This window comes from Oncorhynchus masou, unplaced genomic scaffold (genome assembly GCF_036934945.1).
Source record: "Oncorhynchus masou masou isolate Uvic2021 unplaced genomic scaffold, UVic_Omas_1.1 unplaced_scaffold_2328, whole genome shotgun sequence".
NCBI lineage: Eukaryota > Metazoa > Chordata > Actinopteri > Salmoniformes > Salmonidae > Oncorhynchus > Oncorhynchus masou.
This window is the reverse complement of record NW_027008791.1, coordinates 8,862-24,887: the sequence shown is the minus strand read 5'-3', so window position 1 is coordinate 24,887 and position 16,026 is coordinate 8,862. Positions and strand designations below refer to the sequence as shown.

The following is a 16,026-nucleotide window of genomic DNA, read 5'->3' as shown; positions in this document are numbered from 1 at the left end:
CAAAACCAACAAAAATTAATTGTATATATCGTTCCTTCTTTAAACATCTGAAATCTATTTGTATTTTATTTATCTCTACATTAAATGACTTCACCAATCAGCACTGACAGAGCAGCTTGCTAAGGAGCGGGCAAGATATTTAAATGCTTTTGGACTGTAAGGGCGCAAGATGAGACTGACATTTAGCGTGTGGGGGTAAGAGTGAGAGGAGGCTGGCGGAGGAGGCGGTTTAGCGTGTAGGAGAGAGTGAGAGGAGGCTGGCGGAGGAGGCGGTTTAGCGTGTGGGGGAAAGAGTGAGAGGAGGCTGGCGGAGGAGGCGGTTTAGCATGTAGGGGTAAGAGTGAGAGGAGGCTGGCAGAGGAGGCGGTTTAGCGTGTAGGAGAGAGTGAGAGGAAGCTGGAGGAGGCGGCGGTTTAGCGTGTGGGGGAAAGAGTGAGAGGAGGCTGGAGGAGGAGGCGGTTTAGCGTGTGGGAGAAAGAGTGAGAGGAGGCTGGCGGAGGAGGCGGTTTAGCATGTAGGGGAAAGAGTGAGAGGAGGCTGGAGGAGGAGGCTGTTTAGCATGTGGAGGAAAGAGTGAGAGGAGGCTGGAGGAGGCGGTTTAGCGTGTAGGAGAAAGAGTGAGAGGAGGCTGGCGGAGGAGGCGGTTTAGCGTGTAGGAGAAAGAGTGAGAGGAGGCTGGCGGAGGAGGCGGATTAGCATGTAGGGGAAAGAATGAGAGGAGGCTGGAGGAGGAGGCGGTTTAGCATGTGGAGGAAAGAGTGAGAGGAGGCTGGAGGAGGCAGTTTAGCGTGTAGGAGAAAGAGTGAGAGGAGGCTGGCGGAGGAGGCGGTTTAGCGTGTAGGAGAAAGAGTGAGAGGAGGCTGGCGGAGGAGGCGGTTTAGCGTGTGGGAGAAATAGTGAGAGGAGGCTGGCGGAGGAGGTGGTTTAGCGTGTGGGGGAAAGAGTGAGAGGAGGCTGGCGGAGGAGGTGGTTTAGCGTGTGGGAGAAAGAGTGAGAGGAGGCTGGCGGAGGAGGCGGTTTGCGTGTGGGAGAAAGAGTGAGAGGAGGCTGGCGGAGGAGCATGTTTAGCGTGTAGGGTAGAGAGGAGAGGAGGCTGGCGGAGGAGGCGGTTTAGCGGTGGGGGAAAGAGGAGAAGAGGCTGGCGGAGGAGGCGGTTTGCGTGTGGGAGAAAGAGTGAGAGGAGGCTGGCGGAGGAGGCGGTTTAGCGTGTGGGGGAAAGAGTGAGAGGAGGCTGGCGGAGGAGGCGGGTTTAGCGTGTGGGGGAAAGTGAGAGGAGGCTGGCGGAGGAGGCGGTTTAGCGTGTGGGGGAAAGAGTGAGAAGAGCCTGGCGGAGGAGGTGGTTTAGCGTGTGGGGGAAAGAGTGAGAAGAGGCTGGCGGAGGAGGCGGTTTAGCATGTGGGAGAAAGAGTGAGAGGAGGCTGGCGGGAGGAGGCGGTTTGCGTGTGGAGAAAGAGTGAGAGGAGGCTGGCGGAGGAGGCGGTTTAGCGTGTGGGAGAAAGAGTGAGAGGAGGCTGGCGGAGGAGGCGGTTTAGCGTGTGGGGGTAAGAGTGAGAGGAGGCTGGCGGAGGAGGCGGTTTAGCGTGTGGGGGAAAGAGTGAGAGGAGGCTGGCGGAGGAGGCGGGTTTAGCGTGTGGGGGAAAGTGAGAGGAGGCTGGCGGAGGAGGCGGTTTAGCGTGTGGGGGAAAGAGTGAGAGGAGGCTGGCGGAGGAGGTGGTTTAGCATGTGGGAGAAAGAGTGAGAAGAGCCTGGCGGAGGAGGTGGTTTAGCGTGTGGGAGATGGAGTGAGAGGAGGCTGGCGTAGGAGGCGGTTTAGCATGTGGGAGAAAGAGTGAGAGGAGGCTGGAGGAGGAGGTGGTTTAGCATGTGGGAGATAGAGTGAGAAGAGGCTGGCGGAGGAGGTGGTTTAGCATGTGGGAGATAGAGTGAGAGGAGGCTGGCGTAGGAGGCGGTTTAGCATGTGGGAGAAAGAGTGAGAGGAGGCTGGAGGAGGAGGTGGTTTAGCATGTGGGAGAAAGAGTGAGAAGAGGCTGGCGGAGGAGGTGGTTTAGCATGTGGGAGATAGAGTGAGAGGAGGCTGGCGTAGGAGGCGGTTTAGCATGTGGGAGAAAGAGTGAGAGGAGGCTGGAGGAGGAGGCGGTTTAGCGTGTGGGGGTAAGAGTGAGAGGAGGCTGGCGGAGGAGGCGGTTTAGCGTGTAGGGGAAAGAGTGAGAGGAGGCTGGCGGAGGAGGCGGTTTAGCGTGTGGGGGTAAGAGTGAGAGGAGGCTGGCGGAGGAGGTGGTTTAGCATGTGGGAGAAAGAGTGAGAGGAGGCTGGCGTAGGAGGCGGTTTGCGTGTGGGAGAAAGAGTGAGAGGAGGCTGGCGGAGGAGGCGGTTTGCGTGTGGGAGAAAGAGTGAGAGGAGGCTGGCAGAGGAGGCGGTTTAGCGTGTGGGGGTAAGAGTGAGAGGAGGCTGGCGGAGGAGGCGGTTTAGCGTGTGGGGGAAAGAGTGAGGCTGGCGGAGAGGCTGGAGGAGCGGAGGCGGGTTTAGCGTGTGGGGGGAAAGTGAGAGGAGGCTGGCGGAGGAGGCGGTTTAGCGTGTGGGGGAAAGAGTGAGAGGAGGCTGGTGGAGGAGGTGGTTTAGCATGTGGGAGAAAGAGTGAGAAGAGCCTGGCGGAGGAGGTGGTTTAGCGTGTGGGGGAAAGAGTGAGAAGAGGCTGGCGGAGGAGGTGGTTTAGCATGTGGGAGATAGAGTGAGAGGAGGCTGGCGTAGGAGGCGGTTTAGCATGTGGGAGAAAGAGTGAGAGGAGGCTGGAGGAGGAGGCGGTTTAGCGTGTGGGGGTAAGAGTGAGAGGAGGCTGGCGGAGGAGGCGGTTTAGCGTGTAGGGGAAAGAGTGAGAGGAGGCTGGCGGAGGAGGCGGTTTGCGTGTAGGAGAAAGAGTGAGAGGAGGCTGGCGGAGGAGGCGGTTTGCGTGTGGGAGAAAGAGTGAGAGGAGGCTGGCGGAGGAGGCGGTTTAGCGTGTGGGAGAAAGAGTGAGAGGAGGCTGGCGGAGGAGGCGGGGGCTTGAAGCGCTGGCCATCTTTTTATGTCACACTATTTATAAAAAAGCAATATATTCATATGGTTTTTTGAACACTATTTATTTGCAAACACAACTGGTAATAATCACTTGGTTATGAACGCAGCATAATGCATACGAGGTTGTATTTTGCGGGATGTTTATGTAACAGACCGTCCTCTCGCCCATACCCAGGCGCGAACCAGGGACCCTCTGCACAACAGTCACCCACGAAGCATCGTTACCCATCGCTCCACAAAAGCCGCGGAGCAAGTGACGTCACCGATTGAACCACTATATTTAGCGCGCACCACCGCTAACTAAGCTAGCCGTTTCACATCCGTAACATTTAGCCCGCATTTTCCATACTTCACACACATGCGCTTCGCTTTTCAACTCGCTAAAAGCTAGCTAGTTGGAGTCTGTGTGTGTACTTCCATTTGTACCACCACACAGTAAAGCAACTCACATGTTTAAAATATTGAATTCATGCAGTACACACCACAGCCTAGTGCGGCATCCCCAACGTAGCTAAAGACGAATGCTGCGTTTGCTGACAATCATTATTTATTTATTTTTTACCAAGCAAGTCAGTTAAGAACAAATTGTTATTTTCAATAATGGCCTAGGAACAGTGGATTAACTGCCTGTTCAGGGGCAGAATGACAGCACGGTGGTTTGAACTTCCGGTTACTAGTCCAACGCTCTAACCACTAGGCTACATGGCCGCCACAATCATTGAACACATCAGCACACGTTAAATCGAGTGCACCTGAAGTGAGCAGAACGGACCACCGCCTTTCTGATCTGTGTAACCAGAAAGCTCCCAATCTTAAACTTTTAACACGTCATTTAGCCCGATATTATATTTTAATATTTAACTATCCGGTAGTTCATTTACCTTTTGTTGCATGTCACTTTTACTTGCTCGACTTCATTAGGAATCAGCATAAAGCATAAAGCCTAAAACGGGGTGGGTATAATTTGTGGAACTTTCCAACAGGAATCTGTTCCCAAAAAACTTCGTAAATAACAAGGTTTCCAACAAACAACGCATTTTATTTATTTATTTAACCTTTATTTAACCAGGTAGGCAAGTTGAGAACAAGTTCTCATTTACAATTGCGACCTGGCCAAGATAAAGCAAAGCAGTTCGACACATACAACGACACAGAGTTACACATACAGTCAATTGCGGCCGAATAAAATACCGGGTAGGGGGGGGGGGGGGCTATTTCATCAAGTGTTTAACTCCACCTCGTTTATTCTGAAAAATGTCTGTCCTCTCTCTGGTAGCCTATGGACAAACATTAAGAATAAACTACGTGGTGAGTTGATGCCTATACGGCAGCAAGGTTAATTGATCGTGCCCCATTCCTACAGCGTTATTTGTTACGACGTTTTTGGAACATATTTCCTGTTGGAACGTTCCACAAGTTATACCCACCCCCTAAAACGATCATTATTGAAAGTTGAAAATCAGTATTGTAATAATTGAACAATTCTGCGGATGTTTTACCACCTAAATCATCTTTCTCTTGAATAGTCTAACTTATCTAAAAAAATAAAAAAAAACATTTCTATATTAAATTGTAAAAGAACGCTACAAACCTTAGAAACATTTTCATTCGACTGATCGTGTCCATTTCTTCCTCGACTTCCGTATAAATGTACTTCCTGTTTCAACACAGTGGGCGGGTTCAACAGATATAGGTTTATAGTATATGTTTATATTTATGTCATGTAAAGGCTTAATACACGTAATGCAAGTGTTCAGCCCATAAATTCATATTCTATCTGGTAAGAATGTTTTTATTTTATTTCATGAATTCATTTAGTGATGTTTTGCAGTGCTACCAGGAGAGGGCAGTGTGACACAACAACCAGGTTAGACAGAAGGACGCTCGACGGTCTTATCTTTATCAGTGGTAATAACATGGTAGAATGTAACCAATAGTGATTTAGCAAATACAAAAACTAGACTAATTATACATTTATAGCACGATGTACATCCATGAAAATATAAGTTTAAGGAAAGAGAAAAAGCATTTTAATACAAATGGTTTATTATTATACATTATTGATCCATCCCTGGGTAGGAGAGAGGGGGAGAGAGAAACCGGGGGGAGAGAGACGGGGGGAGAGAGAAACGGGGGGAGAGACAGGGAGAGAGAAACCGGGGGAGAGAGAAACGGGGGAGAGAGATGGGGAGAGAGAAACCGGGGTGGGGGAGAGGGAGATGGGGGCAGAGAGAGGGACCGGTGGGGGAGAGGGAGACGGGGGGGAGAGAGAGGGACCGGGGAGAGAGGGAGACGGGGGGAGAGAGAGGGACCGGGGGGGAGAGAGGGAGACAGAGGTGGGGGGGGGGGGGAGACAGGGAGAAGGGAAAACAGAGGAAGGTGAAAGGCATATTCTACGTAGATTGGGGGAAGAGAAAGGGAGGATTGGGTGGAAGGCTTTGGGGCGTCCTGTCAGATCAGTTGAGGAGGGGGTGGAAGGCTTTGGGGCATCCTCAGGTGAATTGAGACAGAGGAGAGTTGGAGAGGAGACAACTGTCCTCAGACAGGTGAGAGGGAGGAGAGGAGACAGACGGGTGTGTGTTTATTTGTGAGTGTTGACCAGCTCCTCCAGTTTGGCCTGATTGGACCCTGAGAACTCCTCCACCTGGAACACAACAACCAATCAAATCAGTTATTCAACCAATCAACAAATACATTTATCAATCAATCACCGAACCAATCAATGAATCAAATCAGTTATTTAACAAATCAATCAACCAACCAACCAACAAATAAATTAATCAATCACCTAACCAATCAATGAATCAAATTAGTTATTCAACAAATCCACCAATCAACAACTAAATGAATCAATCGCTTAACTAATCAATGAATCAAATCAGTTATTTAACAAATCTACCAACTAACAAATAAATTAATCAATCACCTAACCAATCAATGAATCAAATCAAACAACCAACAAATAAATGAATCAATCACCTAACCAATCAATGAATCAAATCAGTTATTCAACAAATCAACCAACCAACAAATAAATGAATCAACCACCTAACCAATCAATGAATCAAATCAACCAACCAACAAATAAATGAATCAATCACCTAACCAATCAATGAATCAAATCAGTTATTCAACAAATCAACCAACCAACAAATAAATGAATCAACCACCTAACCAATCAATGAATCAAATCAACCAACCAACAAATAAATGAATCAATCACCTAACCAATCAATGAATCAAATCAGTTATTTAACAAATCAACCAACAAATAAATGAATCAATCACCTAACCAATCAATGAATCAAATCAAACAACCAACAAATAAATGAATCAACCAATGAATCAACCAATTGTAATGTATAAGTAGAGTCGGCGATGCACGAAGTAAACAAACAATATGGGGATATGGGGTCCGTTTCCACAACAAACGAAGAGATGTGAAGCGCGAGGAAACTTCTCTGCCGTTTCCTGCCCCGTAGCTTACACAGCGCTCAACCTCATGTCTCCCAGTCTCAGTTTACATAGAGCTTCTTACAGCAGAATGTGTCACAGAGTGGTTTACAATTAGGAACTGCTGACTGCCACTTTAAGACTGCCAGCAGACTCCTCCTACCTTCTAGTTAAAATTAGGAACTGTCTCTTTAAGACTACCAGCCGACTCCTCCTACCTTCTAGTTAAAATTAAGAACTGTCTCTTTAAGACTACCAGCCGACTCCTCCTACCTTCTAGTTAAAATTAGGAACTGTCTCTTTAAGACTACCAGCCGACTCCTCCTACCTTCTAGTTAAAATTAGGAACTGTCTCTTTAAGACTACCAGCCGACTCCTCCTACCTTCTAGTTAAAATTAGGAACTGTCTCTTTAAGACTACCAGCCGACTCCTCCTACCTTCTAGTTAAAATTAGGAACTGTCTCTTTAAGACTACCAGCCGACTCCTCCTACCTTCTAGTTAAAATTAGGAACTGTCTCTTTAAGACTACCAGCCGACTCCTCCTACCTTTCTAGTTAAAATTAGGAACTGTCTCTTTAAGACTACCAGCCGACTCCTCCTACCTTCTAGTTAAAATTAGGAACTGTCTCTTTAAGACTACCAGCCGACTCCTCCTACCTTCATCTAGTTAAAATTAGGAACTGTCTCTTTAAGACTACCAGCAGACTCCTCCTACCTTCTAGTTAAAATTAGGAACTGTCTCTTTAAGACTACCAGCAGACTCCTCCCTTCTTCTGGTTTAAATTAGGAACTGTCTCTTTAAGACTACCAGCAGACTCCTCCCTTCTTCTAGTTAAAATTAGGAACTGTCTCTTTAAGACTACCAGCAGACTCCTCCTACCTTCTTCTAGTTCAAATTAGGAACTGTCTCTTTAAGACTACCAGCAGACTCCTCCTACCTTCTAGTTAAAATTAGGAACTGTCTCTTTAAGACTACCAGCAGACTCCTCCTACCTTCTAGTTAAAATTAGGAACTGTCTCTTTAAGACTGCCAGCAGACTCCTCCTACCTTCTAGTTCAAATTAGGAACGGTCTCTTTAAGACTACCAGCAGACTCCTCCTACCTTCTTCTAGTTAAAATTAAGAACTGTCTCTTTAAGACTACCAGCAGACTCCTCCTACCTTCTAGTTAAAATTAGGATCTGTCTCTTTAAGACTGCCAGCAGACTCCTCCTACCTTCTAGTTAAAATTAGGATCTGTCTCTTTAAGACTACCAGCAGACTCCTCCTACCTTCTAGTTAAAATTAGGATCTGTCTCTTTAAGACTACCAGCAGACTCCTCCTACCTTCTTCTAGTTCAAATTAGGATCTGTCTCTTTAAGACTACCAGCAGACTCCTCCTACCTTCTTCTAGTTCAAATTAGGATCTGTCTCTTTAAGACTACCAGCAGACTCCTCCTACCTTCTTCTAGTTAAAATTAGGAACTGTCTCTTTAAGACTACCAGCAGACTCCTCCTACCTTCTTCTAGTTAAAATTAGGAACTGTCTCTTTAAGACTACCAGCAGACTCCTCCTACCTTCTTCTAGTTAAAATTAGGAACTGTCTCTTTAAGACTACCAGCAGACTCCTCCTACCTTCTAGTTAAAATTAGGAACTGTCTCTTTAAGACTACCAGCAGACTCCTCCTACCTTCTAGTTAAAATTAGGAACTGTCTCTTTAAGACTACCAGCAGACTCCTCCTACCTTCTTCTGGTTCTTGTAGAAGTGGAATGTTGGCATACACTTGATGTCACAGAAACTGGCCACATCCTGGAGAGGGAGGGAGGAGGGGGAGACAGAGACAAGGGCAGAGAGGGAGGAGGGGGAGACAGAGACAAGGACAGAGAGGGAGGAGGGGGAGACAGAGACAAGGACAGAGAGGGAGGAGGGGGAGACAGAGACAAGGACAGAGAGGGAGGAGGGGGAGACAGAGACAAGGACAGAGAGGGAGGAGGGGGAGACAGAGACAAGGACAGAGAGGAAGGAGGGGGAGACAGAGACAAGGACAGAGAGGGAGGAGGGGGAGACAGAGACAAGGACAGAGAGGGAGGAGGGGGAGACAGAGACAAGGACAGAGAGGGAGGAGGGGGAGACAGAGACAAGGACAGAGAGGGAGGAGGGGGAGACAGAGACAAGGACAGAGAGGGAGGAGGGGAGACAGAGACAAGGACAGAGAGGGGGAGGGGGAGACAGAGACAAGGACAGAGAGGGAGGAGGGGGAGACAGAGACAAGGACAGAGGAAGGAGGGGGAGACAGAGACAAGGACAGAGAGGGAGGGGGGGAGACAGAGACAAGGACAGAGAGGGAGGAGGGGAAAGAGACAAGGACAGAGAGGGAGGAGGGGGAGACAGAGACAAGGACAGAGAGGGAGGAGGGGAGACAGAGACAAGGACAGAGAGGGAGGAGGGGGAGACAGAGACAAGGACAGAGAGGGGGGGAGGAGGGGGAGACAGAGACAAGGACAGAGAGGGGGGGAGGAGGGGGAGACAGAGACAAGGACAGAGAGGGAGGAGGGGGAGACAGAGACAAGGACAGAGAGGGAGGAGGGGAGACAGAGACAAGGACAGAGAGGGAGGAGGGGGAGACAGAGACAAGGACAGAGAGGGGGGAGGAGGGGGAGAGACAGAGACAAGGACAGACAGGGAGGAGGGGGAGACAGAGACAAGGACAGAGAGGGAGGAGGGGGAGACAGAGACAAGGACAGAGAGGGAGGAGGGGGAGACAGAGACAAGGACAGAGAGGGAGGAGGGGGAGACAGAGACAAGGGCAGAGAGGGAGGAGGGGGAGACAGAGACAAGGACAGACAGGGAGGAGGTTGAGACAGAGACAAAGACAGACAGGGAGGAAAGAGAGAAACAGAACAAGAGAGAGAGAGAGGGGGACAGAGAGATAGAAGGAGAGAGAGGGGGACAGAGAGATAGAAGGAGAGCGAGTGAGGAGAGAGAGAAAGAGAAGGGCCAGAGGACCAAGAGCAACAGAGAAAGAGAGGGAAAGGACAGAGAATGACAAGTTAGTTACATCAGACCATCACATCTGTTAATATTGTTGCTGTATGGATAAAGGCTGTGGTTAAGGGCAGATGGCTGATCCCAGATCTGTTGATATTGTTGCTGTATGGATAAAGGCTGTGGTTAAGGGCAGATGGCTGATCCCAGATCTGTTAATATTGTTGCTGTATGGATAAAGGCTGTGATTAAGGGCAGATGGCTGATCCCAGATCTGTTAATATTGTTGCTGTATGGATAAAGGCTGTGGTTAAGGGCAGATGGCTGATCCCAGATCTGTTGATATTGTTGCTGTATGGATAAGAGGCTGTGGTTAAGGGCAGATGGCTGATCCCAGATCTGTTGATACTGTTGCTGTATGGATAAAGGCTGTGGTTAAGGGCAGATGGCTGATCCCAGATCTGTTGATACCGTTGCTGTATGGATAAAGGCTGTGGTTAAGGGCAGATGGCTGATCCCAGATCTGTTGATACTGTATGGATAAAGGCTGTGGTTAAGGGCAGATGGCTGATCCCAGATCTGTTAATATTGTTGCTGTATGGATAAAGGCTGTGATTAAGGGCAGATGGCTGATCCCAGATCTGTTGATATTGTTGCTGTATGGATAAAGGCTGTGGTTAAGGGCAGATGGCTGATCCCAGATCTGTTGATACTGTTGCTGTATGGATAAAGGCTGTGGTTAAGGGCAGATGGCTGATCCCAGATCTGTTAATATTGTTGCTGTATGGATAAAGGCTGTGGTTAAGGGCAGATGGCTGATCCCAGATCTGTTAATATTGTTGCTGTATGGATAAAGGCTGTGGTTAAGGGCAGATGGCTGATCCCAGATCTGTTAATATTGTTGCTGTATGGATAAAGGCTGTGGTTAAGGGCAGATGGCTGATCCCAGATCTGTTAATACTGTTGCTGTATGGATAAAGGCTGTGGTTAAGGGCAGATGGCTGATCCCAGATCTGTTGATACTGTTGCTGTATGGATAAAGGCTGTGATTAAGGGCAGATGGCTGATCCCAGATCTGTTGATATTGTTGCTGTATGGATAAAGGCTGTGGTTAAGGGCAGATGGCTGATCCCAGATCTGTTAATATTGTATGGATAAAGGCTGTGGTTAAGGGCAGATGGCTGATCCCAGATCTGTTGATACTGTTGCTGTATGGATAAAGGCTGTGATTAAGGGCAGATGGCTGATCCCAGATCTGTTAATATTGTTGCTGTATGGATAAAGGCTGTGGTTAAGGGCAGATGGCTGATCCCAGATCTGTTAATATTGTTGCTGTATGGATAAAGGCTGTGGTTAGGGCAGATGGCTGATCCCAGATCTGTTAATATTGTTGCTGTATGGATAAAGGCTGTGGTTAAGGGCAGATGGCTGATCCCAGATCTGTTAATATTGTTGCTGTATGGATAAAGGCTGTGGTTAAGGGCAGATGGCTGATCCCAGATCTGTTGATACTGTATGGATAAAGGCTGTGGTTAAGGGCAGATGGCTGATCCCAGATCTGTTGATACTGTTGCTGTATGGATAAAGGCTGTGGTTAAGGGCAGATGGCTGATCCCAGATCTGTTAATATTGTTGCTGTATGGATAAAGGCTGTGGTTAAGGGCAGATGGCTGATCCCAGATCTGTTGATACTGTATGGATAAAGGCTGTGGTTAAGGGCAGATGGCTGATCCCAGATCTGTTAATATTGTTGCTGTATGGATAAAGGCTGTGGTTAAGGGCAGATGGCTGATCCCAGATCTGTTGATATTGTTGCTGTATAGATAAAGGCTGTGGTTAAGGGCAGATGGCTGATCCCAGATCTGTTGATATTGTATGGATAAAGGCTGTGGTTAAGGGCAGATGGCTGATCCCAGATCTGTTGATATTGTTGCTGTATGGATAAAGGCTGTGATTAAGGGCAGATGGCTGATCCCAGATCTGTTGATATTGTTGCTGTATAGATAAAGGCTGTGGTTAAGGGCAGATGGCTGATCCCAGATCTGTTGATATTGTTGCTGTATGGATAAAGGCTGTGGTTAAGGGCAGATGGCTGATCCCAGATCTGTTGATATTGTTGCTGTATGGATAAAGGCTGTGATTAAGGGCAGATGGCTGATCCCAGATCTGTTGATATTGTTGCTGTATGGATAAAGGCTGTGATTAAGGGCAGATGGCTGATCCCAGATCTGTTAATACCGTTGCTGTATGGATAAAGGCTGTGGTTAAGGGCAGATGGCTGATCCCAGATCTGTTAATATTGTTGCTGTATGGATAAAGGCTGTGGTTAAGGGCAGATGGCTGATCCCAGATCTGTTAATACCCTTTGCTGTATGGATAAAGGCTGTGATTAAGGGCAGATGGCTGATCCCAGATCTGTTGATATTGTTGCTGTATGGATAAAGGCTGTGATTAAGGGCAGATGGCTGATCCCAGATCTGTTAATATTGTTGCTGTATGGATAAAGGCTGTGGTTAAGGGCAGATGGCTGATCCCAGATCTGTTAATATTGTTGCTGTATGGATAAAGGCTGTGGTTAAGGGCAGATGGCTGATCCCAGATCTGTTAATATTGTTGCTGTATGGATAAAGGCTGTGGTTAAGGGCAGATGGCTGATCCCAGATCTGTTGATACTGTATGGATAAAGGCTGTGGTTAAGGGCAGATGGCTGATCCCAGATCTGTTGATATTGTTGCTGTATGGATAAAGGCTGTGGTTAAGGGCAGATGGCTGATCCCAGATCTGTTAATACCCTTTGCTGTATGGATAAAGGCTGTGGTTAAGGGCAGATGGCTGATCCCAGATCTGTTGATACTGTTGCTGTATGGATAAAGGCTGTGATTAAGGGCAGATGGCTGATCCCAGATCTGTTAATATTGTTGCTGTATGGATAAAGGCTGTGGTTAAGGGCAGATGGCTGATCCCAGATCTGTTGATACTGTTGCTGTATGGATAAAGGCTGTGGTTAAGGGCAGATGGCTGATCCCAGATCTGTTAATATTGTTGCTGTATGGATAAAGGCTGTGATTAAGGGCAGATGGCTGATCCCAGATCTGTTGATATTGTTGCTGTATGGATAAAGGCTGTGGTTAAGGGCAGATGGCTGATCCCAGATCTGTTAATATTGTTGCTGTATGGATAAAGGCTGTGGTTAAGGGCAGATGGCTGATCCCAGATCTGTTAATATTGTTGCTGTATGGATAAAGGCTGTGGTCAAGGGCAGATGGCTGATCCCAGATCTGTTAATATTGTTGCTGTATGGATAAAGGCTGTGGTTAAGGGCAGATGGCTGATCCCAGATCTGTTGATACTGTTGCTGTATGGATAAAGGCTGTGGTTAAGGGCAGATGGCTGATCCCAGATCTGTTAATATTGTTGCTGTATGGATAAAGGCTGTGGTTAAGGGCAGATGGCTGATCCCAGATCTGTTGATACTGTATGGATAAAGGCTGTGATTAAGGGCAGATGGCTGATCCCAGATCTGTTGATATTGTTGCTGTATGGATAAAGGCTGTGATTAAGGGCAGATGGCTGATCCCAGATCTGTTGATATTGTTGCTGTATGGATAAAGGCTGTGGTTAAGGGCAGATGGCTGATCCCAGATCTGTTGATACTGTATGGATAAAGGCTGTGGTTAAGGGCAGATGGCTGATCCCAGATCTGTTAATACCCTTTGCTGTATGGATAAAGGCTGTGATTAAGGGCAGATGGCTGATCCCAGATCTGTTGATATTGTTGCTGTATGGATAAAGGCTGTGGTTAAGGGCAGATGGCTGATCCCAGATCTGTTGATACTGTATGGATAAAGGCTGTGGTTAAGGGCAGATGGCTGATCCCAGATCTGTTAATATTGTTGCTGTATGGATAAAGGCTGTGGTTAAGGACAGATGGCTGATCCCAGATCTGTTAATATTGTTGCTGTATGGATAAAGGCTGTGGTTAAGGGCAGATGGCTGATCCCAGATCTGTTAATATTGTTGCTGTATGGATAAAGGCTGTGGTTAAGGGCAGATGGCTGATCCCAGATCTGTTGATACTGTATGGATAAAGGCTGTGGTTAAGGGCAGATGGCTGATCCCAGATCTGTTAATATTGTTGCTGTATGGATAAAGGCTGTGGTTAAGGGCAGATGGCTGATCCCAGATCTGTTGATACCCTTTGCTGTATGGATAAAGGCTGTGGTTAAGGACAGATGGCTGATCCCAGATCTGTTAATATTGTTGCTGTATGGATAAAGGCTGTGGTTAAGGGCAGATGGCTGATCCCAGATCTGTTAATATTGTTGCTGTATGGATAAAGGCTGTGGTTAAGGGCAGATGGCTGATCCCAGATCTGTTAATATTGTTGCTGTATGGATAAAGGCTGTGATTAAGGGCAGATGGCTGATCCCAGATCTGTTAATACTGTTGCTGTATGGATAAAGGCTGTGATTAAGGGCAGATGGCTGATCCCAGATCTGTTAATATTGTTGCTGTATGGATAAAGGCTGTGATTAAGGGCAGATGGCTGATCCCAGATCTGTTAATACTGTATGGATAAAGGCTGTGGTTAAGGGCAGATGGCTGATCCCAGATCTGTTAATATTGTTGCTGTATGGATAAAGGCTGTGATTAAGGGCAGATGGCTGATCCCAGATCTGTTAATACTGTATGGATAAAGGCTGTGATTAAGGGCAGATGGCTGATCCCAGATCTGTTAATACTGTATGGATAAAGGCTGTGGTTAAGGGCAGATGGCTGATCCCAGATCTGTTAATATTGTTGCTGTATGGATAAAGGCTGTGATTAAGGGCAGATGGCTGATCCCAGATCTGTTAATATTGTATGGATAAAGGCTGTGATTAAGGGCAGATGGCTGATCCCAGATCTGTTAATATTGTATGGATAAAGGCTGTGATTAAGGGCAGATGGCTGATCCCAGATCTGTTGATATTGTTGCTGTATGGATAAAGGCTGTGATTAAGGGCAGATGGCTGATCCCAGATCTGTTAATACCCTTTGCTGTATGGATAAAGGCTGTGGTTAAGGGCAGATGGCTGATCCCAGATCTGTTAATATTGTTGCTGTATGGATAAAGGCTGTGGTTAAGGGCAGATGGCTGATCCCAGATCTGTTAATATTGTTGCTGTATGGATAAAGGCTGTGGTTAAGGGCAGATGGCTGATCCCAGATCTGTTGCTCACCGGTGCGTCGTCCACGTCAACCTTCAGGAAGACCACACTCTGATAATTCTCAGACAGACCCTGGAGACAGAGAGAGAGAGAGAGACAGAGAGAGAGAGAGACAGAGACAGAGAGACAAAGAGAGAGTGAGAGAGACAGAGACAGAGAGAGAGAGACAGAGAGAGAGAGAGAGACAGAGACAGAGACAGAGAGAGAGAGACAGAGAGAGAGACAGAGAGACAGAGAGAGAGAGAGACAGAGAGACAGAGACAGACAGAGAGCGAGATACAGAGCGAGAGAGAGACAGAGAGAGAAAGAGACAGAGAGAGACAGAGCGAGAGAGACAGCGAGAGAGAGAGCGAGAGAGAGAGCGAGAGAGAGAGCGAGAGAGAGACAGGGAGAGAGAGAGACAGAGAGAGACGGGGAGAGAGAGACAGGGAGAGAGACAGGGAGAGAGAGAAGAGGGAAATTAAGTCAGATAAGTTTAACTCCACATCCCGTTCCAAAACAGACCAACACCCCAACACCCAGTAGAAAGTGCAGTAAGTATCTCCTATTTAAATACAAGGTGCATTAGAAGGTCACCTTGAAGAAAGGAGCGATGCTCTGACAGGGGCCACACCACGTGGCTGTGAAGTCCACCACCACCAGCTTATCTACTGCCTCCTCCAGGGCCTTGTCGAAGCCCTCCTGGGAAACACACACACACACACACACACACACACACACACACACACACACACACACACACACACACACACACACACACACACACACACACACACACACACACACACACACGTACGTCAAAATACACCATAACTAGTATTGTCCTTTATTGTCATCAGATCTCTGAAAGTGTGTCGGAGTGTGTTTGTGTATCACTGTTATAGAGGGTCTGTTATAGAGGGTCTGTTATAGAGGGTCTGTTATAGAGGGTCTGTTATAGAGGGTCTGTTATAGTGGGTCTGTTATAGAGGGTCCACTGGTTCTGTTATAGAGGGTCTGTTATAGAGGGTCTGTTATAGAGGGTCTGTTATAGAGGGTCTACTGGTTCTGTTATAGAGGGTCTGTTATAGTGGGTCTGTTATAGAGGGTCTGTTATATAGGGTCTGTTATAGAGGGTCTGTTATAGAGGGTCTGTTATAGAGGGTCTACTGGGTCTGTTATAGAGGGTCTGTTATAGAGGGTCTGTTATAGAGGGTCTACTGGTTCTGTTATAGAGGGTCTGTTATAGAGGGTCTGTTATAGAGGGTCTGTTATAGAGGGTCTGTTATAGAGGGTCTGTTATAGAGGGTCCACTGGGTCTGTTATAGAGGGTCTACTGGGTCTGTTATAGAGGGTCTGT

General features: G+C 47.4%; 1 protein-coding gene across 1 annotated transcript; it reads right to left on the bottom strand.

Annotated features, from left to right (window-relative positions):
* Nucleotides 1-5,082: 5,082 nt before the first annotated feature.
* LOC135533339 (thioredoxin-like) lies at nt 5,083-15,368 on the bottom strand (the record flags this gene model as incomplete). Its single annotated transcript, XM_064960697.1, has 4 exons — nt 5,083-5,698; nt 8,236-8,301; nt 14,700-14,759; nt 15,264-15,368. Coding segments are annotated over 4 exons (294 nt in total), but the record flags the coding sequence as incomplete, so codon positions are not given.
* Nucleotides 15,369-16,026: the final 658 nt, after the last annotated feature.